Raw genomic sequence first — 23,379 nt, forward strand, 5'->3', positions numbered from 1 at the left:
TGAGGCTGTGGCCTATCAGTAAGTTTCTGGCATCTTTCTCCTTCAGCAGCTACACGGCGTCTCTTGACTCTACTTACTCTCTCTAGGTATCTCTTCCAGCCCGGCTAGATTCTGCCCTGCCAAAGGCCAAAATGGCTTCTTTATGAACCATTGGCAATAAAACATATTCACAGCATACAGAAGGGAATCCCACATCATACACACACACACGCACACGCATGCACAAGGGAGGACTCTACGCCAGCGGGTGTGGTTTCATGAGCTTGGCATAATAAGCTAATTCCTGAGCATTTATATTCCATTGCATTAGCCAACCTTGATTGGAATTTGAAAGACAATGTAATCAAGGTGCCTGAGTCCTTTCCCTCTCTGCCAGGGCCTCTGTCTGACCCACCCATGGCACTCGGGCTCTGTTAAGTAGCTTCATCACACTTAGTAATTGCCAACATTGCCACACACCCTGCCCGCTCAGTCATCAGTTGCCAGAATTAATGAGTTATATGTGGTGATGGGGGATAGGATCCAAGTCCTAAAGAACAAGACAGAGCTAGAAGACAAAATTATATTTCCCCAATTAGTGATCATAATCAGACCCTCAATGATGTTGATAAACTGTGTGTCTGAGCTGTCTTCCATGCATAGAGACGCTGTCTGGGTGGTCTTGATGTTACTGCCTATTTTAAACTAAGTTAGCTGGACAAATTAGCCAAGGTGACGCTTCATAAAAAGTATTAAATGTGTCTTCACTTTTGGAATAAAAAGAAATACATATATTAAATGTTTCTAAAGAAAATTTAACTCATGAAAGGACAGTGAAGATTTTTTTCATAGAAATTTTTGTAATTATTGTTTCCTATCAGATAGTTTAAATAGTTCTACCTATTCCCAAATAGAAAAATGTGTAGGCAATTTTTCCAATTGACTTACAGTATTAATTACTATTAATGGAATCATTAACACATGAACTTAAGGACAATTTGATCAGGTGTTAACACAAGCCGCATGGAAGATGCGTGTAGCTCCCTTCTTCCCCGCACACTCTCACATGTTTCCCCTCTTTCCCAGTGGGAGTTTAAAACTCCTCAAAGAACCTGGTGGTGGTGGCAACACCTTTAATGCCAGCACTTGGGAGGCAGAGGCAAGCGGATCTCAACGAATTCAAGGCCAGCCAAGGTCTACAAGAGCTAGTTCCAGAACAGGCTCCAAAGCTACAGAGAACAGAGAAACCCTGTCTTGAAAAACAAAACAAAACAAAAACAGAAAAACTCCTCGAAGACACTGTAGTGTCTATTGGAGCAGTTTTCCCAGGGGCCCACTTCTCATTCCCGGCAGTTTAGTTTGCATTCAGAGCTGTATATGCATGGATGGCTGCATGTGAAGTCTAGTTTAACGCTCAGAGAGTTTTATCCTGAGCTCAGGCTAGCAACGGTTCAATTTGTCTGGCAGTTTCTCATCAGTTAGAGAAGCTCATGATCAACTCCAGGTACCTAAGAAGGATTTTTCTCTTCATTTAATTTGTTAAGTAGATACTCAAATTTAGGGTCATAACAAGTAGCATTTAACACTGATTTTTCTTCCTCTTTTATTCATTTGGGTTTTTTTTGACAAAAATCATAGATTCTTTAAAAAAACATTTTATAATTAAGTATAGAAATAATTTCCCTGGATGAGCATGGCCTAGAAAAGGGATGCTATTTTAGCAGTATCTTTGAAAACAATAATTTGAATACATAGTGCTATGATTTTTATGGGTATTATAAAACTCAATTGTGATCTTCTTATGTCCTTATATTAACATTTAGAAGCTTTGATAAATGTTAACTGGTAGCTATAGCATTTTTTTCTTAGATAAGGAAGTTACATTTTCATTTGTGGATTTGTTCTGTATGATGTAATAGTTGTAATAGTATAATTGATGGCACAGTGCCATTATCCCCCTTACACCATGGACAAATGACCACGAGCTCACAAATAGACTAGGTGGGGACCTATCTCCTGCTCCTTTGGATGGAGAGGGGCAGAGGAATATGAATCTAGCAAGGAACTAGTATGAAAAGCTCAGCGACAGTTTATATTAACTTCCTGTCATAACAAAGTATTTAGAACTTCAACCACTCTCAATGGTTTTAATGACCTTAAGTCAAACATTTTATGTACTGTGGGGCTTTAGCTAGATATGATTTTCAATTTTAGATGTATGGAATGAGATATAATTGGAATAGTGAAATTATCATGTCCCAATGATAATTATGTAACCACAGGGTATGTTTCTGTCAGTCCTTACTAACACAGCTAATAGCTTATGAAGATGAGGGCTAAAGATGAAAACTGGAAGCACCGATTTTAGGAGGATTATCTGCCACGTGGTGTCCCATGATCCTCCAAATTATACCGATGAAATTCACTTTTAAACACTGTGCTTTCAAAGTGCTTCAAGCGTCACATCACAGTGAACACGGAGAAGGGAAATAAGGCCAGTATATGGCTCTCTTGTATAAAGTCAGGACAGACAGGAACAGTTGATGGATGTACTTCTAAAGCGATATAGGCCTGAGGGCAATCAATAAGTTTTTATTACTTCAATCCATTCCAAACTCCCAGAAATTCAAATTTCAACACTCATGGCTATAGATCTCTCTGGAAAGGTTTTGTAACCTTTAAGAAATAATCCCTTAAAATTCAGCATTGACTTCAGAAGTAAACTCTAGATAGTATGTTTAGGATTCATATTTAGTGTTTTTTTAATATCTTGAATCTTGAAATCACTAACCATACAGGGGAGAGGATAGCAACTCATAATCGTAAGCTTAGAGCGATCATTTCTCCATGGTTTTCACTAATGTGTGTGGATATTTTAATTTTTATTTCTTCCTTCTATGTCCTCCTTATCTGTGTTATGTCTCATGACTGTTCTGGACTGTCCCTTGCGGTAGGTTTCTTCTGCTACTAGACATTTCTAATCAATGCTGGTGGCTGGGCTCCACAGCTGAGGGCTTACCATCTTGACATCAAAAGGCTGAACCCAACTGATCTGCAAAGATGAAGTGTTTCCTTCTAACCATTGCTAACATGGGCTAACTAGAACAGGATTGGAAAGATTTTGCATGGATAGAGAGAAAAGGAAGGACAGTCTCTCACACTGTCTTTCTGCATGCCTTACCAAATCCCATGTGAACAGCATAATTGAGAATGAGCAAATACTTTTTCTGATGGTTGTGGGCTAGGTCACTTTTGAACGTCAAAGGAAACAATGAGCTGGTCCTTCTAAACCTGGGAACTTGATTTTTTTTAAAAAAAAAAAAAAAAAAGAAAGAAAGAAAAAGCCTGATGTTTACAACACAACTTCCCTCTTAACAATTTGCCTGACTTCAGAGCTTCTGGGCTTACAAGATTTTTCATCTGAGGGATTTTTTTTCCTATGGAGGAAAAAATATTGCTCTCAAGATATTATAATAGCTACTGACTTAATAGGTCTGAATTTAATGTGATGGTACAGGATACATCTTGATGAAGCTCGGCCTCTGGGACAGGAATAGACTTAATCACTTCAGTGATGAACAGAAGCACTGAAAAATTATCAAAAATTTAGCCCCATTTCATGCAAAATAATTGCAGAGATGGTCCTGCACCTTCTATTCTGGCAAAAAAAAAAAACACTTAGGGTAAAGGAGATTTAATATCTCAACTATTTCAAATTGCATTGAGCTGAAACATGATATATAAAATGTCAGCTCTGAAAAGGGACTTTTGAAAAAGTATTTAAATTCATGATTATTTTTAGTGTGACCATGAGGGGCATGTAGGTATTTTCAGTCAGTGCATTAAGGAATTTTCTACTCTTTAAAAAAAAATCAAACTATTGCAGGGAGGCAAACTTCCTAAACTGTAGTTTTCTATACACACCCTCTATGACCGTGCTAAAGATTTTACACACCTAGGTTCTCAGGGACAAACGGAGTCCACTGTCTGAAGTATTTGAGCCAGACTCAGACATCTGAGTGCCATTCATCAGGAACTGTGCAGGTCCCTGCTTTGGTTCTTACTTTAATATTCAAGAAAGCACCCAAGGATAAATTAATCTTTCTAAATTAAATGGTATAGGGGTAGCCACTTTTGAGAATGGCAGTTTTCAATTTTTCAGGCTCGCTGTAGACTCCGGAGACGTATCAGAAACACAGGGGGTGACAGACACCTGTGACCATGGTTCAACTCTGCTCAGATGTTCGTCTAATCAGAGAGCAGATGGATTTGGGGGACCATTAGGGGATTAGATGGGAGGAGCCAAACTGGATGACATTATAAAGTTAGGGATGGGGGTTACCATTTTAAACACCACTGAGGCTCTCTGTGTAAGTGATGGGAGAGTCTCCACTGAGAACAATAAAGGCAGAGAAAAGAGGTCCATGCAGGTAGGGGCAGCAAGATGGCGAGCCATGGTCTGACAGCCCTGGGGCCTCTTTACATCTCACATTTCAGTTCTGGGAGAATTCTCATCAGCTTGAGAGCTGACGGTAGTCACATAATAGTAAATACTCTTTAATATTGTCAGAGACACTTTATTTCAATTTCTGTGAGATTCTGCAGCTGAGTACATGCAAGAAAAATGAGATAGTAGACAGAAGTGGATAACATTTGCTCATTAAAACACAAGTGATTTTAAAAAATGACCAAGGGAAATATACAGGCAGTGACCAGAACAAAATATGTGGATGGCTAATATAAAGGCTTTTCAATTTTTCAAACATACTTGTGAATGGGGAAATGGAACTTTTCATAAATTTTAATTGTAACGAATAGACATGCATAAAAATGTTTCTGTAATCCCCATAAAGACATCTTCCACTATTAGAAACCTTTGTAGTAGAAATATCTGGAGTAATTTTTGCATAGTAGGAAAATTTTATATACTTTGATTTTTTAAATACAGAAGCATTTTGTATATTTTATGACATAATGATCTTTCAAATATTTTAATTTATATCTGACCATTAAGATTGAAGAATATTTAGTTGTTGATTAGGTTTTCAAAATTTAGTACCATGAACTCTGTTCTTCAATGCAAAATGAATTTTATGCCCATATGAGTTTTTCTGAAATTCCAAACATGATGCTTGTCTTTGATATTCAATAAACTCAAATCAGTTGAATTCAGCCTTGCTTTCTGTGGAGCTAGCTGTCATGAAGACAAAACGGGGAAGTTCAGCTGGAAATGGGGTGAACGACTCTCTAAACATGCGTTTGCTGGTGGCATGTTTTCTCCTTTTTTTTCCTTAAATGTGACAATCGTATATGTGAAACGAAAGGATTTACATTTTCCGAGGGTCACTCAGCCATCCTTGGCACAGACAATCAGGCACCTGAAGGCCATGCATTCCATACGAATCTCCGCTGCATGCACCAACGATACTTCACACGATGCTGAGCATCTTCTGCGGCTACGAGAATGTGAAACCCAGCCTGGATGCGAGCATGTTGATCATAGAGAGAAAGGGGCAATGTAATCAGAGCCGAGAATCATACCAAGTTGACATTTTCCTTGCAAGGATTTTATAGTTTTGCTTGCTCTACTTTGAGGGGGGGGGGGCTTCTTCCATTGCTTCCATTGTTGCTTGCTGACTGGGGGGTGGGGGGGAAAGAAGGTCCATGCACACGTGGAATCAAAAAATACAAGCGCGTGTAAGCAACAAATGAGAATGTGTTAGACAAGTAGAGTTCAGCATCATCATGCTTGCTTCAAACAGCTTGGAGGTCTGGCCAGGTTTATTTGGACTGGGAGGGAAATTCACTGGGATTTCTTTTTTTCCTATTCATAGGCCCTTAAGGACGATGATGCTGAAACCGGATTGACTGATGGAGAAGAGAAGGAAGAACCCAAGGAAGAAGAAAAACTGGGAAAGCTCCAATATTCGCTGGACTACGATTTCCAGAATAACCAGGTCTGAGGGGAACACGTCTAATTCCATTACATTTTCTGAAATTACCAAGGAGCGATTGAGAGCAAGATAGTCTTCTTAAAACATTTCGTTTGCGGTGGGGGGGGGGACGCAATTATCAAAGCTATTGATGAAATCATTTCCAAGTACAGGCAGTCCCCTAGCTGCTAATTTAACTTCTGCTAATTAGAATTCACAGTACCCAGCCGATTACATCTACTCAGGGCACGGACAGGAGACGGACAGAATACAAATTAACTCCAAGCCATCAGCCTGCCTCTGAGAGCTCCCAGCCAGCCCAGTCCCAACAGGTCCCTCCGTGTGCATAGGAACAACCTTCCCCGGGGTGTATAGATTTAGAGTCCACGCAACGCCGGGGCCTTTGGTTTGAGCTGCCATCTAAACCCACATTTAGAAAAGTAAAATTGGTAAGCAGTGAAAGAATTTAACACAGGGCAATGCTCTGTGGCTTTTAAAGGCAGAAATACCTTCTGCGTGGCGCCACGTTAGGCGAAACTCCCTCAAGTGATTAGACAGTGGCTCTGTCAATGCCGAAAGGCCAGTGGCTGGATTACCAGAGCCCAAGAAGGCTGCCCAGAAGTGACCAGACTAAAGACTGCAACACAAGCATCCCTGCTTCTCTTTCTCAAAAGGTGGTGGAGTGCATTGAGATCGGTAGCATAGCAGCCGCTTTTCACTGCGTAGCTATAATGCAGGTGTGGGCTGTTATTCCCAGGGTGCCAAATGCGTTTGAAAACCCTTCTAGGTAAGATCCACAAAGTTAATATCCGTCCCTGTACTGTCTGAGTTGCAAAAGAGGAAGCAGAATAAGCTTCCGAACGTAGCCCTTGATCTATTAGGGAGTACGACACCACCCACTTCTTTGGCGTCCCTCCTCCTTTGAGGCAAGAGGAAGGCTGGTAACTGGGTATGATTCCGGGAATGTAGCATATGCTAGCGACAGATATCCTGCTTGATGAGCAAAGAGTGATAAGTGACTCAAACATCAACAGTCGGCTTTCATGGCTGATGTCCAGAGTCAGAACTGGAAGCAGTTGTAGCGATTCTGGATTTCGTTTGGGAACTGACAGTTCAGGTCTTTGAAGCTTCCGAGTACGCCCCCCCAACCTTGAAGGATGTGTGGGATTGGAAAATGCTTTTCTTTGGCCATCTTTATTAGAACCCTGGCTAATTATTTTATAATACGTTTCAGACACCTGCCTATTGAATTTAGGTATGGTCTGTAAGTATGTATTTATATAGGATTATTGGGAGATTCCTTTACACCTTATAATTAAATGTATTTCAGGTCATTACTACTACTTCTACCAAAATGTGAGCATTAGGATTTAGTTGGAAGCAAAGTAGTTTATTATTTACATATTCCAGAAAGGGTAAAGGTTAGCTTACATTACATTACCAATGGAGGTTTCCAGGTTTTTAACCTGTCTTTATATACTCACCTGATATTTTTCTCCTTTCATATTTCCCAGGAGAAATCTTGTAGCATCTCATACTGATTAGTTCTGAAAGTTCTAAATACTTTTTGTATCTGTGTGCACTACATGTGTGCACTTTGGCTATGGAGGCGACAAGAAGGTATTAGATCCTCTGGGTTGCACGCTCCCATGTGGGTGCTGGGAATCGAAGCTAAGTCCTCTGGAAGTACAGCAGATACCATGTCTTCAACCCAGGAGTACTTTTAAGAACAGAATTCATTCTGTTTTAACCAAAAATGTTTGATGAAAACAGAGTAGCAAATATACACATTAGCAGTGGTGGTGCACGTCTTTAATCCCAGCACTCAGGAGGCAGAGGCAGAGGCAGGTGGATCTCCATGAGTTCGAGGCCAGCCTCAATTTCAAGAGCTAGTTCCAGGATAGGATCAACAAAAATAAACCTACAGAGAAACCCTGTCTTGAAAAAAAAATGAAATGCATATTTTGGACAATTTTATGATGGTCTAGAAGATTTTATTGATAAATACCATGCATTGGTTTTTAATTTCAAATATCCTTGCCAGTTTCCATCACCACACGGTTTCTATGAGTTAGGGACTGTAAAATCTGAGGAGACTTGTAGACAAGGTTGGAGTCAAATATGAGTATTTGTTTACCAAAACCAAAAAGAAAAAACTCCTTGAATTAAGAAGCTTTCACAATGGGAATACGTCTCTCTTAAACAGAAGTTCAAGGGATATTAGAAGAAATCCCTCCAACCTCTAACGGCAAGATATGCAAGTCTCTAGACTAGAATTATCTCTCCTTACTGAGTTTGTTATGTTGGCCAAAAAGAAAATCATTTTCACAAAGTGAGAATGAAGAATAGAATATTACCTATAACAAACTGTGAGACCGTGAGCTTTATTAATTGCGTGGTTATACTCTAGTACCTACAATAGCTATTCTTGGGCCATGTCTGCGTTGGGGTACCTCTCTTCTATCACTCATGGCTCCCGCTGAAAGGCAAGGCAGCTTTAAAGTGGAATTGGCATACCCATTAGGGCAAGATCAAAGTTGGAAATTGAGCCAACCAACCAAAATACACTGAGGATGGCCTAGGTCATGTGACAGAAAATGGGTGTCAGTTTTTGTAAGGAAATGGGTTGCTGGTCCACTCCATTTGCCTAAAAAACTATGACTCACATGTTTATGACCTGTAGTAAAAACCTGTAGTGTGTCCACATTTATTGAAGAATCTGTAATAACTGGATTTCACATGTTTTTTTCTTTACAAAAATATCGACAAGATGGGTTTGGGGACTCATGCTTAGAATCTGAGTACTGGGAAGACAGAGGCAGGTGGCTGGCTGGCCTGAGCTATAGAGTCAGATTTTTATCTCACAAAAGAAGTAATATAATAATGCCACATTAGTTTAATATTCCCAGTGAAACTGAGAAGTTTATTGGTGAAAATACAGTGCAGAGAAAATTGCTATATTAGGAAAATGAAAAACGTAGTTATTTAACATAGATATTCAAATCTAGAACTCTCCCCATTTTGAGAAAGCTTAAATTTTTAATGCATTTTATTCTACCTCCATTTAAATGCATCTTTCTTGAATAATTATTCTAACATAAACTAAGGTTTTAAAAATATAGACATACAAGAATAGGTCAAGTGGGATAGAAACATAAAACTCTAGTTTTTTCTTTCCAAAATATTAGTCAGTGACTAAAAAATTTCCATTTTGCTTCTCTGAGACTTCAGAAAAGAATAAAACATTCCCTGCTTTGCAGTTATAGACTGTGGTTGTTGAGCGACTTAATTCCACTGATAAAGCAAGAGCTGGAAGGAAAAACGAAGCTCGAGAGCTTTTAGCAACTAGGACATTATTTGATTGGAACCCTTCTGCAAATATGAATTCCATATTTAACTGTAATCAGCCACCTTTTAGAAGCCTCTTTTGTGCTTAAAAACGAGGCGGCTTAGAGCCTGCATCTGTCATAATTCGGTGTCTTAAGTCTACAGAGCTCACTGCACTTGCCCTCTGTATTCAGACTCACGAGAATAAAAGTTGAGTAAAAGCAAAGGGAACAGTGTGCACCACTGTGAACAAATCAGTCTCTCTCAAATGTTCCATCTTTGATGTGGCCCATTTGTTCTCATTCATTTCAGCTGTTGGTCGGCATCATCCAAGCTGCTGAACTTCCTGCCTTGGACATGGGGGGAACATCTGATCCGTACGTCAAGGTCTTCCTGCTGCCTGACAAAAAGAAGAAATTTGAGACAAAAGTTCACCGAAAAACCCTCAACCCTGTCTTCAATGAACAATTTACTTTCAAGGTAAATGTTTGGGTTGATTTATAGCTTGTCCTTCCTTGTTTTCTATTAAACACTAGTTTCATCATGACACACATAGGAGCATGAGCAACTTACTCTGGGATTCACCATAGCTGTGTTTGGAATATTTCACAGTTGAAATTTCAGTTTAATGAAGCGTCCGAAGTGGAGGTATTGGCTATGTATTTTCAAAATAGAACGTAGGTAGACCTTGCATTAGAACGTAGGTAGACCTTGCATTATCAGAGCCACATCTAAAAAAGCAAGGTCAACCCGTGTACACCAACAGACTTTGACACCGCACCCCATTGCCTCCAAAAATAAAGCCCAAGCTATTATTTTCCAGAGTTTCCAAGGCTCTGAAAAATGGGCCAAGCCTATAAGGACTATTGAACTCAGAATACAGGATGTTGTTCTCCAATGTTCATCATGCACTCATGGGGAGATTGGAACATGCTAAAGCCCTTCCTCCTAGCAATAAAAAAAGTTATGGGCTTCTCTAGCATCATTCCTTTACTCTAGGCTCTTGTCTGGGGCTCTTCATCATGTTGAGACACATCAGTTGACAAACAATAACCAAGAGACATTCTGCCCGTATGACAACTCATCAAAATGACATGCCCTGCAAGCTGCAAGGCACCGTGTAACTCTTCGCTGGAAGTCATTCATAAAAATGGTGCTTTTGGTGGATATGTGGAATTGTTTTCAATTTTTCCTTAGAAACACTACATTTATAGCAAATGAAATTTCTGTGAATATGCCAGCAGGACTTTTCAAAATTACCCTGTCCACCAACCAGGCTTAGCAATAACACGGGCCTTGTGTTGACAAACATTCCAGTGGGAAATGAAATGGGGGCATGAGTCATCACCTCTTCAAATGCTGTTTGCAATTTCATAAAAGAACAGTCTTTCTATTCTTTAAAGTTCGCAAGTTTTAAACACATAAATCCTTTAGTTTTTCTTTGTCTGGACCGTTAACATAGCAGTAACTAAGAGTAGAAAATTCCTGACTTAAAAAGACATTATTGACCCTATACCAAATCAAATAAATATCAAATAAATATCAATTACTAAAGTCTTGTAAAGAATAGTCAATAGCATCTTATTTGGCTATATAGTGATCTTTTTAGGTCAGCAATTTCTAAATGGAACTTAATAAATTCTTGTATTATTTGAATAATCTTGACATAATATTGTAGTGCCTTCCTCTATTACTTGTATATCATTTCTTTGAAGCATACTGGTAAAATTCTATAAATGTTTATAATTTCTGCATTATTTTATTTCAGAAAGATAGATCAGGCTATATATATATATATATATATATATATATATATATATACACCAAGTACAGTTATTTTGAGACAAAATATGTTGATTTCTGCAGAAGACATTATAAACTGTATCTTGAAATGCCAGGCAGCCATGCAATGTAAGAATAGAAGCATAAGTGAGTTTATAGTTTGCCTTTCGAGTAGAGTTCAATGTACTTAAAATGAACAACATGCCCCAAAATAAATTCATCATCTTTCCTCAAAAATAAACTTCCATTTTAAGGGAGTATTAATAATAAATGGTTCCTAAGTGCCTACAGTGGTCCAGATGTTTAAAATATCCTCACTCCTTCTCGAAAGGCCTCCACTGAGTACGGATTCCTTTGCTGTAGTTTAATAACAAGTTGGGTTGATTCATTTTCCCCAGGTCCAGGTCTACCTAATCCAAAGCACAGACTTCACATACACTACTTCAGCATGAGCAAATATTCAAGAAATACAATTTAAAATCTTAAAGGTTTCTAAACTCCCACTCCAAAATTTGTGAATTCTATTGAAATTCAGATCTTTCAAGTTTATTTTAGGTTCTTCCTAAAGTAGAAAACCATTATACTTAATTTTTCACAGGATTTTAGAAAATAATCTGATTTTGACCATAATGAATAAATGACAAAACACTTATTTGAAAGCCCAAGTTTCTTATACATAAGTGGTCAGGTAGTCTTTCTTCCCTTTCCCTTCTTAATAAAAGTTAATTAATAAATGTCCAATTTAATTAAGAAATGTGTTCTGGGGGCATAAGACAGCATTTATGCCGACAAAATAGTCCATGTATAAAATTGATCAAATATTTAGTACAAGCCTAAACAACCTCTCAATTAAATATTTCTACCCACTTACTGGAGTGTAGCTTACCTGGACTGCAGAGCTCTCCCTGAATATTAAAAATGTCACTAATCAGCTTTCCAAACCATAGCATCTGTCCCAAGTGCATTTGAAAAGCTGGAGAACTCATCCGTTCTTGCTCACCGGTATCACGCTTACAATTGAACTTCAAGATCCATATTATAATGACTCTCTGATAATCAAAACATCAATTTTCTAGTCAGCTCGTGTCAATCACTAAATTATTTTAGAAAGTGTGTGGGGCACCTTGTAAATTTCATTTAGATCTTTTTAGACTACTAGCATGGCTTTGGAAAAGTCACCCTTCATGTAACGATAGTCTAGAACAATGTATGTTCTCAACCTTCCTCATGCTGCAACCCCTTAATACAGCTAGATCTTCATGGTCGTAGTGACCCCCAACCATAAAATTATTTTCATTGTGACTTCATAGCTGTAATTTTGCTACTGTTATGAATCATCATGTAAATACCTGTGTTTTTCTAATGGTCTCAGGCAGCCCTAGTGAAAGGGCCATTGGACCCCAAAAGGGTCATGACCCACAGGTTGAGAACCACTGGTCTAGATGGCTTGAAAAAGTGGTATCCATTGAATTAGTGTCCAGTTGAAACAATAGTAACGACAACATTTTTTTCAAGAGAGTTAGTCAAACACAACCAAGTTTCTTATTCTTTCATTGATGACGAAGTGTCTTACCTTCCTCTCCTTTCACGCAGGTGCCGTACTCGGAATTAGGTGGCAAAACTCTGGTGATGGCTGTGTACGATTTTGATCGCTTCTCCAAGCATGACATCATCGGAGAGTTCAAAGTTCCTATGAACACTGTGGATTTTGGCCACGTAACCGAGGAATGGCGTGATCTCCAGAGCGCTGAGAAGGAAGAGGTAGGGAAGTCATCCACGTTTCTAACTTGACAAGTTGCGTTCATTCACCTTTTCCTGTTCGAATACTAATTTGATCTTCTTGGAGGGGGACATGGGCCTTTAGGCACTGACAGCTGCCAAAACAGAGTCCGAGTAATTGTATGACCCTGCTGAGATACATGCAGGACTTCTGGGTGGAATTTAAAAGACAATAGCGAAATGAACACACTGGGAATATAAGCAACCCCTTCTTTAAAAAGCCATCACTTTGTATTGTATGCGTGGGTTTTAGAACTAGTGCAGTAAAATGAAAGGGTGCTTTTTCTCTGATGATGTCTGCATATTTAAGTTTATTGTTTCTCATGCAGATATTAAGGCATAACAAGTTTTAAAAAAAAAAACCCTGAAACACACAAAAGCTGGTATTCAGTACAGTTTTGAAGTGACTCTCATCTTCATCGTGCTGTTCACATTGGTTTTTTTTTTCTTAGTTTTAACAGCTTTGCCCAGTATTTTTCTGTCACTTAAAAAAAGTTCAATATCTGTAGTGCATTTACAGTCCGTAGTAGCCAGCTCTGTTTGACTGTTCTATACCTGTCTGGCATGGGCGTTTTTCCGTGTGAATGTCTTAGCAGGCTAATATTAGAAAAATAATCCAGCCCTTAGCTTCCCCCAGTTCTAAAACAGCTCCTTTCACAGCCCCTCTGTAGGATATTGGCCAATAACCATCTCCCAGGGACCAGCAAACAGGATATCTAAGGTTTGGTACTGTGTGGTCACTCTGGGGCTGCATAGACCAGACAGTGAAACTCAGCCTTGTTCGTTACCATAAGGACCCTCTCTTCAGAATCTACAACTACTAACGTCATACCCTTCATTGAATATGAAAAGTTGCATCACAGTGTGTTAAGACTGGGTTTTTGTTGTTGTTGTTGTTGTTTTTTAGATGCAGAATGACTGCTTCTGCCAGGCAGACTTCTGGGGGAAGCACAGAATGATAAAAATGACAATTTTTATTTTAACATATATTAAGCAACTTATTATTGGAGATTCTCTTGCACTGAGAGACTGTCCAGACAGTCTCAAATGACACAATGTCACCAAGAAAGTCTAAACTTGCATTCTCTAGTAGGATGGTGAATTACCTCAAGTAAATAATGACTTACTGCAGGTTTGGCACATTTTGCATAATGAAACTACACATGCATAGATGCACACACATGCACAGATGCACACATGTATACCAGCACACAATGCACACATGTCAATACGTGTCCACACATGCACACATATGCACACACACATGCACTGATGTACACACACAAGGACTGGGTTTTCTTTAAGCTTTAAGATGACTAATTTGTTGTAGAAAGGGAAGCAAATGACTCAACAAACTCTTTTATAGAATGTAATGTTACTCAAACATGACCTTCTTTAAACATTGCGATTAGGGCTTACCTAGCTATGAAGATTTACCAGTGCAAGAAAAATCCTGAATACCAAATTTTCAAGTTTCATGATTTTTATACATTACTCTTCCTTAGGAGTGAGTTAATATTGATGTCAACTCAAGCACGCATGTGATAAGAAAATCAGTTATTGAGTAACATTGTTTCTATACAACAAGGTGGTGCGATATATCATGAGTTTTTGTATTTTATTTGAATGTAGCACACTGAATGGTATTCATTAGTTAACTAGCTTTAGTTAATTTAGTTTAGCTAATTTTGGGTATAACCCAATATACCTGGCTAGTTTTGACTATAACCCAATATATCTGATAGGGCAAGGCCATTTGTCCAGGGCTCATGGTCCTCACTACTTACCAGATTCATGATGTGGGTTCTACAGTCACAGACAGTGGCTTTCTGAAAAATGGTTTTCCTGAATTTAGAAAAAAAAATTCTGGTAATCTATACTCCCTCTTTCAAAAAATTCCTTGAGTAGATGTAGATTTTAAGACTTAACACTAAACCAGTAGGTTTGATCTAGGTAGGCAAAGGCGTTCCTTCCCCCCTTGGTTCCCCCTTCTTCCCTCTGCCACTTTCATCCCCCTGAACTTCTTTAAGGCATTTGTCACCCAAATCATGGAGAATGAGTCATTCTGAAACTTGTAATTACCAGGATGCTGGAACTGTGCTGCTGTGCTCTTAGTGAGAACAAAAGGTCCGGGGATCAGTTTCCCGTTGCCTCTTTTTCTACTTCCTACCTGCCCTTGACACCAACTGGAGAAAGACCTAGATTACAATCACAATTCTTCATCTTTTCAATTCTAGCTCATGTCTTTATGCGCCCTGGCACCTAGAACAAGTCATTCACGCACTTTCAAATAGAGTGTTTTATTCTGAAAGGTGGTCATTTTATCTGCACTGTATAGTCTTTATAAATAAGAAAGGTAGCATGTGAAAGTCCTACCATAGAATCTGGCAAATGGTAACTCTTCAATCGGGGAGTGACTGATTGCCTATTCTTCTTCGTGGCCATTTTTATTTTCTTTTTTTTTTTAATTTATTTATTTATTTAAGATTTCTGCCTCTTCCCCGCCACTGCCTCCCATTTCCCTCCCCCTCCCCTGATCAAGTCCCCCTCCCTCATCAGCTCAAAGAGCAGTCAGGGTTCCCTGATCTGTGGGAAGTCCAAGGACCGCCCACCTCCATCCAGGTCTAGTAAGGTGAGCACCCAAACTGCCTAGGCTCCCACAAAGCCAGGACGTGCAGTAGGATCAGAGACCCATTGCCATTGTTCTGGAGTTCTCAGTAGTCCTCATTGTCCGCTTTTCTTACTCTCAACTTTTGCCTTCATCTGCATCGACCCAACTCTATTTTCTCAGCACCATTGTGCTGGCTGACAGCTACTGGATGTTTTTAATGGTAAACAATGAACCAGGATAATTTAAAGTCTTGGGACAGTTTCCTCTTTGGTCTTCACTCAGGAAGAGTAACTTTGGCCCATTGGAGAGGCTATTTTCTCTTTTATGAAACAGGAAACTTCCTAAAATAGATATCACTCAGCATTAGCTTGGCATGACTAGATGCAGGTAGACACCTTTTCATAGGAAAGGAAATAAGACCCAATTAGGTTTCATCTCTCCAGTTCCTTGGTCTCTGCGGTATGTGCTGTGCCCTTTTCTGTTGTTCATATTTGTGGGAATGAACTGAAGTCTTGGACTGACTTGAGTTCAAGACTTCAAAGATCTTTCTCCTTTCCTACTAGAGCTACTGTGTCCACGACATTCATTTCACCCATCAACATTAAATGTCAGTTTAATGGCATAATGAGTGGTAAGATTTAAAGAAACAACTTTGTAACCACAGGAGGCTATACAACCAGCGACTTGGATAGAAGCAGGTTAGACCAGGTCCAAAGATTTCTATGCCTGAAATGTTAATAGACTGATATGAAAGTGTTTTAGCAGGAAGCTGGCAACCATTAAGGTCATAAGACCACGAAGTAGTAAGCGGAAGGACGGCATGCTATTTTAGTGATCGATTAATGGCTAAGCAACTTAGAAAGGGATGGGCAACCGGCTAGTGGGAAAGCCTCAGCTGGCGCACACCCACGACAGCACAGGTTCAGATAGGAGGAGACCGTGCAAACTCTGGCTCTCTCTAGACGCCGACTGTTAGATACCATTGCTGGGCAAGTTTCCATCTAGTTCACAGTGTTTCTCAAATCAACACCATCCAAGCCGCCGACTGGTTTTTGTTCACTATCAAGTTTTCTTTGTTTTGTGTAATATGGCTGACTACCCCTTACCATCTCCCTATTTTGCAACATAGGAAGGTGGAATTCGACCTTGGAGAGAGTACAACCCTTCTCCCAAGAGGTGACTACACACAAAACCATCAACTTCATCCAATTTTCCTGTTTGTAGCCCCAAAATCATTCCATATAATCAACAGATACAGTTTTTTCTACTCCATTTGTAAAAGGCTTTCAAAATGAATTCATCAGGCTGTCTAGGTTGAATTTTTCATATTTCCTTTTTGTTCAATTGTTCAAACTATAATTTCTCCTGTCACCCAAGGTCACATCTGAAACTAACCCCCACCCTTTCAGCATAATCTACTCATGTAGTATTTTTCCTGCATTACTCCAAATACCACACCCAACAGCTAGAACCGCATTTTTGTTTATTATTATTACCATTATTATTATTATTTTACCCATCACTAAAATAATGGAAGAAATACATAGCAGTAGAAAACCCCTGGGCCTTTTTCCTTCATTTGCACAGGTTGCAAGCTCTCGGGCCTGCTGCTGTTTTCTGTCTGGTAGAAAGCAAGTCTGTCACCTCTCTTTGTGTGAGTTCGTTAGAGTGCTTCTTAAACGAGGCTCCGTAATCCAGTGCAAATGGGTCAAAAATTGATTGCTGAATTAAAACAAGTTGGGACATAATTTAATTAGTACCCAGGCAGAAGGGAAGAGAAACTACTTTGGGTCCTTAATGGAAAATCAATTTTGCAAGAAAATTTCACATTTTTAAGCCTAATTAGAAAAAAACATTTACTTCACAGAAAAAGCATTTTGAGAATATATATTCAATCAAATGGCAGGGGGTTCTTTTGGGCATCTAGTGGTCAATTACTCGGTACTTCTTCGAAAGGAGTTCAAGTTATTTCAGACAGCATCTTTATGGTCAAGGATCATGAAACATTTGATGTTGTTTCCGTGCGCATTTAGAGAGGAGATGGCAAGTCAAGCTGTCCAAAACACTCCCCTGACACATACCAGCGAACAAGCGCTCTGGAGGGAGATAGTTTGAAGTGCTGTGTCGACAGGGGGCTCGCTTGCCACTCAGCCCATCACCTTTAGGAAATGCTCGGAACACAGGCACCGGCAGCCACAGCCTTTCAGGAACATACTGATGATGTGGATCCAGGCTGGAGCTGGTCCCACTGAAAAAAACTTAGGGGAGCAGGACAGACACATAGGAAAATCAGTCTTAATATTTTTAGTTGACAGTTGCAGAAATAAGCAGTTTTCTCCTACTAATTGTTTGTAATGCCTTGTTCACTCCCCTTTGGCCCACTGTTTGAAACCTGTGACAGTAGATCAGTTTGCTTTAACAGATTGCAGTGGATTAGGGTGTAGGCAGTGATGTGGTGTATACGAATGTCTGTGTGTATTGATAGGATAACCCTTTTAGATATTATAATGTAGTGTAAATATTTACAAAATAACAAAATCTCATTAACTGGAGCATGTTTACTATTTCATAAAGGTGTTATTTCATGGATGAGCAGTATGATTTCCACCCAAAATGCAAAACCTTAAAATCCAGTGTTACTCATTAATACAATTGTGTCATTTTTTCCTACATGAATGTGAATAAATACAAGGAAAACAGAGGGGTTTTACTTTCCATAAAAAATGTTAAATAAATATTTCTTTCATTCATCCATAACATATCAAATACTTATTAAAGGAGCACATAAAGCAATAAAATATATAAACAGAGAATATTAATGCCTATGGAAAGTGCTCAATCATAGTAGTAACTTTTCCTAATGTAAAATAATAACTAAAGAAACCAGTAAAATTTATAAACAAATGCTACATTCAGGAAAAGAAATGAGGGATAAGGAGACCCATAGAGAAAGTTGGGCTAATACTTAAAGCTTGATCTGAGTTCAAGTCCTAGGACCTACCTGATGGAAGGAGAGTGCCAAATTTTTTTTTTTTTTTTTTGAGACAGGTCTTACTGTGTAGCCCTGGCTGTCCTGTAACTCTCTATATAAAACAGGCTTGCCTCAATCTCAAGACATCTGTCTGCCGCTGCCTCCCGAGTGCTGGGATTAAAGGTACCACCACACTCGGCCTCCTTGAGAGTCAGCTTCTAAAGGGTCTTCTCTGATCTTTACATAGACAGTGTGGAACATACGCTCCCTAGCACGTACATGTGTGCCCACACACAAACACAGGAAATGTAATCAAGTCTTTAACTGAGTAAGTTTTGAATGAACAGAGAGAAAGCCAGAGCAATTCCCAAGTCAAAGAGATCAGCCAGAGCAGGCCTAATTAAGAGTGAAAACTTGAACCTGTATCTTGGGGAACGAGACTGAAGTGAGTTAATAACAGCCTGTCCCTTAAACATTGAACTCATAAATTTAGACTAAGGACAATAAGCTCTCAGAACTAAGACTAGACACGAAGCCACTCACCGTACACACACTGTACCAAACATTGGCTTCTTAGGTCTCATATAGTGTCTGAGCCACCCTATGGGGTTACTCTTCGTGCTGCCATTTCCTATGTAGGATAACTCAGTTCATCCTGAACTGCCCAGAAGATAAACAGTCTAGCAATGATTTTAACCCAGGACTGTTGGACTCCAGAACCTGCTTTTCCTTGCCTCTGCTGTGTTGTGGGCTGTGCTGGCTGACCTCAGCGAGTACACGGTTATTTTCTGTGCCTGGTTTTTTTTCCTGCAAAGCATACAATAAGTGTAAGCATATAGTTATCAGTAAAGTGGTTGAACTCATTAAAAAAAATAAGAATGTCCTTTCGCAAGCATGCCTCACCGACCCTACTGATATTAAGGGTACTATCTCCAGTGACTACCCAGCTACTCAGGTGACCATGATTGCAGCGAAGGCCTACATACTTTGGGGTTACAGCCCCCATCTCTGAAGATCTTGCTCAACATACAGAACATGATTCTGCCTGTTCTGCTCACCAGTGACTTGTGTGTCTTTCCATTCCGTTGAATCGGGCTTTCAGAATCCAACAGTGATAATGAGTTAATGAGCGACCCGGGTGACAGAATTTTCGGTACAATGGGAAGTAACCAGGTGGGTGTTCTATTGAGGCACGTATTTGGATTTTGACCAAAATGTTCCGAACATTAGCAATGTTCCATGGCCTCTCGAATGGCTTATTGCGAGGCAAATTCTCTCTGAATTTCATGAATTTCTCATAAATTTTGATACATGTTGTGCTAAGGAAATCGAATTTTCGTAAAAAATAGAAATGAGTGTAGGTGTTAGGGTTTTTTTTTTCTTTTTATCCAAAGAATAAAAGAAGTGAGCGGTTTTTAGTTGAATTTTAAGTAAAATGGAGCAGGTGGTGGGAAGCACAGGCTGGCAGAGCAGGAAGTGAGTAGTGGGAGCTGAAGCAGGAACAAACCGAAAATGAAAGAACCAGAGAACAAATGGATAAACAAAAGCACTCTCGTCCATGTCTGATTCCATAGGGGGTTTTTTGTTTGTTTGTTTGTTTGTTTGAGTGGGAAGCAAGGCAGAATGTCTTGTTCCGTCTTTCACGTATCTGACTCTTTCAAAATGTAATCATTTCTGATGAGCTGATCCTCTCTTTTTCGCACAATTTTTGTTATTATCCTGTTTGTGAATCTTCAAATTAAATGTTTTTCCCTTCTGTCTTCCTCCTACCTACCTTTGGGCAGGCCAAATGTTTGTATTGTGAAATCGTTAATCCATTACAATCTGTTACTCCCCAACTAGAAGAAGGGTCTGTGCTTGCTTTGTCCTAGCTGTGCTACAGAGAGGGAGGAGGAAGACTCACTGCCCAGTCAGGCCTTACAAAATCAGAGAGAGGAGCACACACAGCCATGCTCCTGCCTGGGAACAAGAGCTTTCAAATGCTACTAAGTAATTTTGCACTTTTGTTTTGTCAACGTGAAATTATTATGCCCTATTTTCATAGTGCAAGGACGGTGGGAACATGGTAAATAAAATAGCCCACTCCACCAAGGCAGTTATGAATCAACAGGGAGACAGAACCACGGGGTAAATTAAAATGCTAGACTCAACTATGCAAATCCAACCATGACTCAACTCCTCCTGGGGAGTATTTGCTCTTATTATTTGGGCTAATGTTACTAACCTCTATGAAAAAGTTACATTCTAAAAGAGTTATATAAAGCTCTTCCAACAATGCTTGGCACCAGGTAAACAATAAATATTAGTTACTTGGGGTATTACAGATACCCCTCAAAGACCTCATTTTTTTTGCCAGCTAAAAAGGCATGGCTGTGACTACTAGCCTTATGTGTTTTCTTTGTGAAGACAGTGGGGGCAGCCTAGGGATTCAGGCAACACTGTAGATGTCATCATGAGAGGAGACCATGCCTAGATTTCACAAGCAGGAGTCTTGGGGAGTATGATTATTTTCCAGAAAGAGCCAACCCTGGAGAAGACTCAGCAGGTGGAAGTGGAAGATGGCACAAACCTTGTAGCCAAACACAAAGTTTCAAGATCCACTAAACTAAGGTCCTTTTTTGAACCTAAGTAGTAACAAGTGCTGAGGGATGACAGAGAAATTAGGCATTTTGTCTGTTGCTCACGGGAAGGCTGTAACCCTTCAGAAAACAATCTTCCATTTCCTCGGAATGATAAGTAGAGTTATAACATGACCTAGCTTACCCCTAGGTATATCTGAGAAAATTAGGAAATGTGTGTGGCGCTATCATATGAAAATATTCATAACCGCATTTCCACAATAGACAAAAGCAGAAACGATTTAAATGACCATCAGCCGGTGAGTTGCATGAAGGGGTTGCATGGTGGAATAGGATTCAGTTGCATGAAGGGGTTGCATGGTGGAATAGGATTCAGCCACAGAGACATGAAGAACTGAGAGATAGAACAATACCAATGAACTCCAACAGACAAAGGGACAGACATACAGCACACGGATGGTGTGGGGAGAGGAAGAGCTCAGAGTAGAGGTAGAGGATGGCAGATAATATGACTTTCTTGCTGCAGTGATGAAAATATTCTCAAATAGGTAAAGGTGGTTATATAACCCTGTACAGACATTAAACTGTGTGGATTAAATATCAACTTATGTCTTAATAAGGCTATTATGGTCTTCCACTACTGATATTCCAATCATGAAACATGAGATAGTTTTAAATATCAGAACTAGTCCATTTTGCTACGTATCTTCATGTGTTGGCTTATCAGAGAGCCCCGGTTGCTCTTTTCTGGACTTCTTATGGCATCAATAATGTACATTATTACAGGTAATATACACTAAAGAAAAACTCATTACTGTTGTTTTACTAATAGGACATATCATCAAAACGCCTTTGATTTTGTTTGTTTTCCGGGTTTCTTTGTAGCTTTGGAGCCTGCCCCGGAACTAGCTCTTATAGACCAGGCTGGCCTCGAACTCACAGAGATCCACCTGCCTCTGCCTCCTGAGTGCTGAGAGTAAAGGCATGCCCCATGACATATCCTTACACCTAGTACAGCTCTTGCCCCTCCTCAGAGATGCTTCTTATGAAGTAACCAGAAGTTAACATAGACACTCACAACTAGCCAAGGTACAGAGAGGAAATGACTGCTAAGTGTTCACCCCCGAAAGGGACATGTATATCTCCTTTTCACTGTGAGTCTTAGGAACATTGCAAAGTTGAGGAGAGCAGAAAGAAAGAGAAAAAAATCAGAGAAACTTCAGCAAGATATTATCTTCTGGGCATGGCGGGGCCAATGCACTCAAGAGCCCAGAGTGATGGCATGGCGGGGCCAATGCACTCAAGAGCCCAGAGATCTCTACACAAGATCAATAACATTCTACCATGCATCAAGGGGGCTTATGAGGACCCTCGCTTAGATCTATTGGTGCCTTGATGGCTAATTGAGAGAGGGTCAACTTTCTTCAGGGATGTGGCCGTGGTCAGTAGACCATTCCCAAGTGGATAGCCCTACAGCTATGTGCATACTGGAACCACTGATTAGATTAGGTGAGTTATAAAGAAAAAAAAAAGGTTATCACGTTGGGAAAAAATTAAGATTGGGGTGGAGCTTCTGAGAGAGAATTTGATTGGGGCGGAGTGGTGGGTAGGTATGATCAATACATTGGGTACAATTTTCAAAAGATAGACACAATCATTTGAAATACTATCATTTGAAAGCTACAGACAATAAAATACACCGCATTAAGTTCATCGAGCCCTGGAAATTGGAAATACAGGGTAGCCACTACTCTAGTTTAAGGTACACAATAATTTTTACCCCTCAAATGTCCCCCATGCTGCTCTCCAATCAATCCCTAAGACAACCCCTAGAGGTCCTCTAGTCCTTGTCATAAATTATAAGTATTTAAATACTTATAAAAAATAAGTATTGTAGGGAGCTGGAGAGATGGCTCAGAGGTTAAGAGCACTGGCTGCTCTTCCAGAGGTCCTGAGTTCAATTCCCAGCAACCACATGGTGGCTCACAACCATCCATAATGAGATCTAGTGCCCTCTTCTGGCCTGCAGGCAAACATCCAGACAGAATGCTGTATACATAATAAATAAATCTTTAAAAAAAATAGTAAGTATTGTATTATGTAATATTGTACGCAAATCTCCAAATGTTAGCCATTTTCTTGTTGGTGGACCTCTGTGTTGTTTCCTTTGGGATTATTGTTGGGGAGGAGCTGTTCTAATGCACTTGGGCCACTTTCCCTAGGCATGGTTTCAATCTCCTGGTCCTGGAATATATATCATACTTATTTTCAAACCTGAAATGACTGGGTCACAGGCAACAGTGTGTATAAACATATTCCAAAATGGATTGCATACAATTCTCTCATATTTCTTCTCTTTCACTTACCTCCCAAGTCCAGCACCACCCTCCCTGACTTAGGCAGTACCTGTCTATCCTG

At 39.7% G+C, this 23,379-nt stretch overlaps 1 protein-coding gene across 3 annotated transcripts in view; it reads left to right on the forward strand.

The window, feature by feature from the left end:
* The window catches only part of Syt1 (synaptotagmin 1), a 505,227-nt gene that overhangs the window by 361,461 nt on the left and 120,387 nt on the right, over positions 1 to 23,379 (forward strand). For 2 of the 3 annotated variants that reach the window (XM_013350339.2, XM_005358083.2), the window contains 3 exons: positions 5,814 to 5,936; positions 9,552 to 9,719; positions 12,615 to 12,782. In XM_013350339.2, coding sequence (XP_013205793.1) covers positions 5,814 to 5,936; positions 9,552 to 9,719; positions 12,615 to 12,782 — 459 coding nt within the window. The remainder of the gene's footprint in view (positions 1 to 5,813; positions 5,937 to 9,551; positions 9,720 to 12,614; positions 12,783 to 23,379) is intronic. The other variant, XM_013350340.2, reaches the window with a different exon arrangement.

Source organism: Microtus ochrogaster, chromosome 24 (assembly GCF_000317375.1).
Source record: "Microtus ochrogaster isolate Prairie Vole_2 chromosome 24, MicOch1.0, whole genome shotgun sequence".
Classification (NCBI taxonomy): domain Eukaryota; kingdom Metazoa; phylum Chordata; class Mammalia; order Rodentia; family Cricetidae; genus Microtus; species Microtus ochrogaster.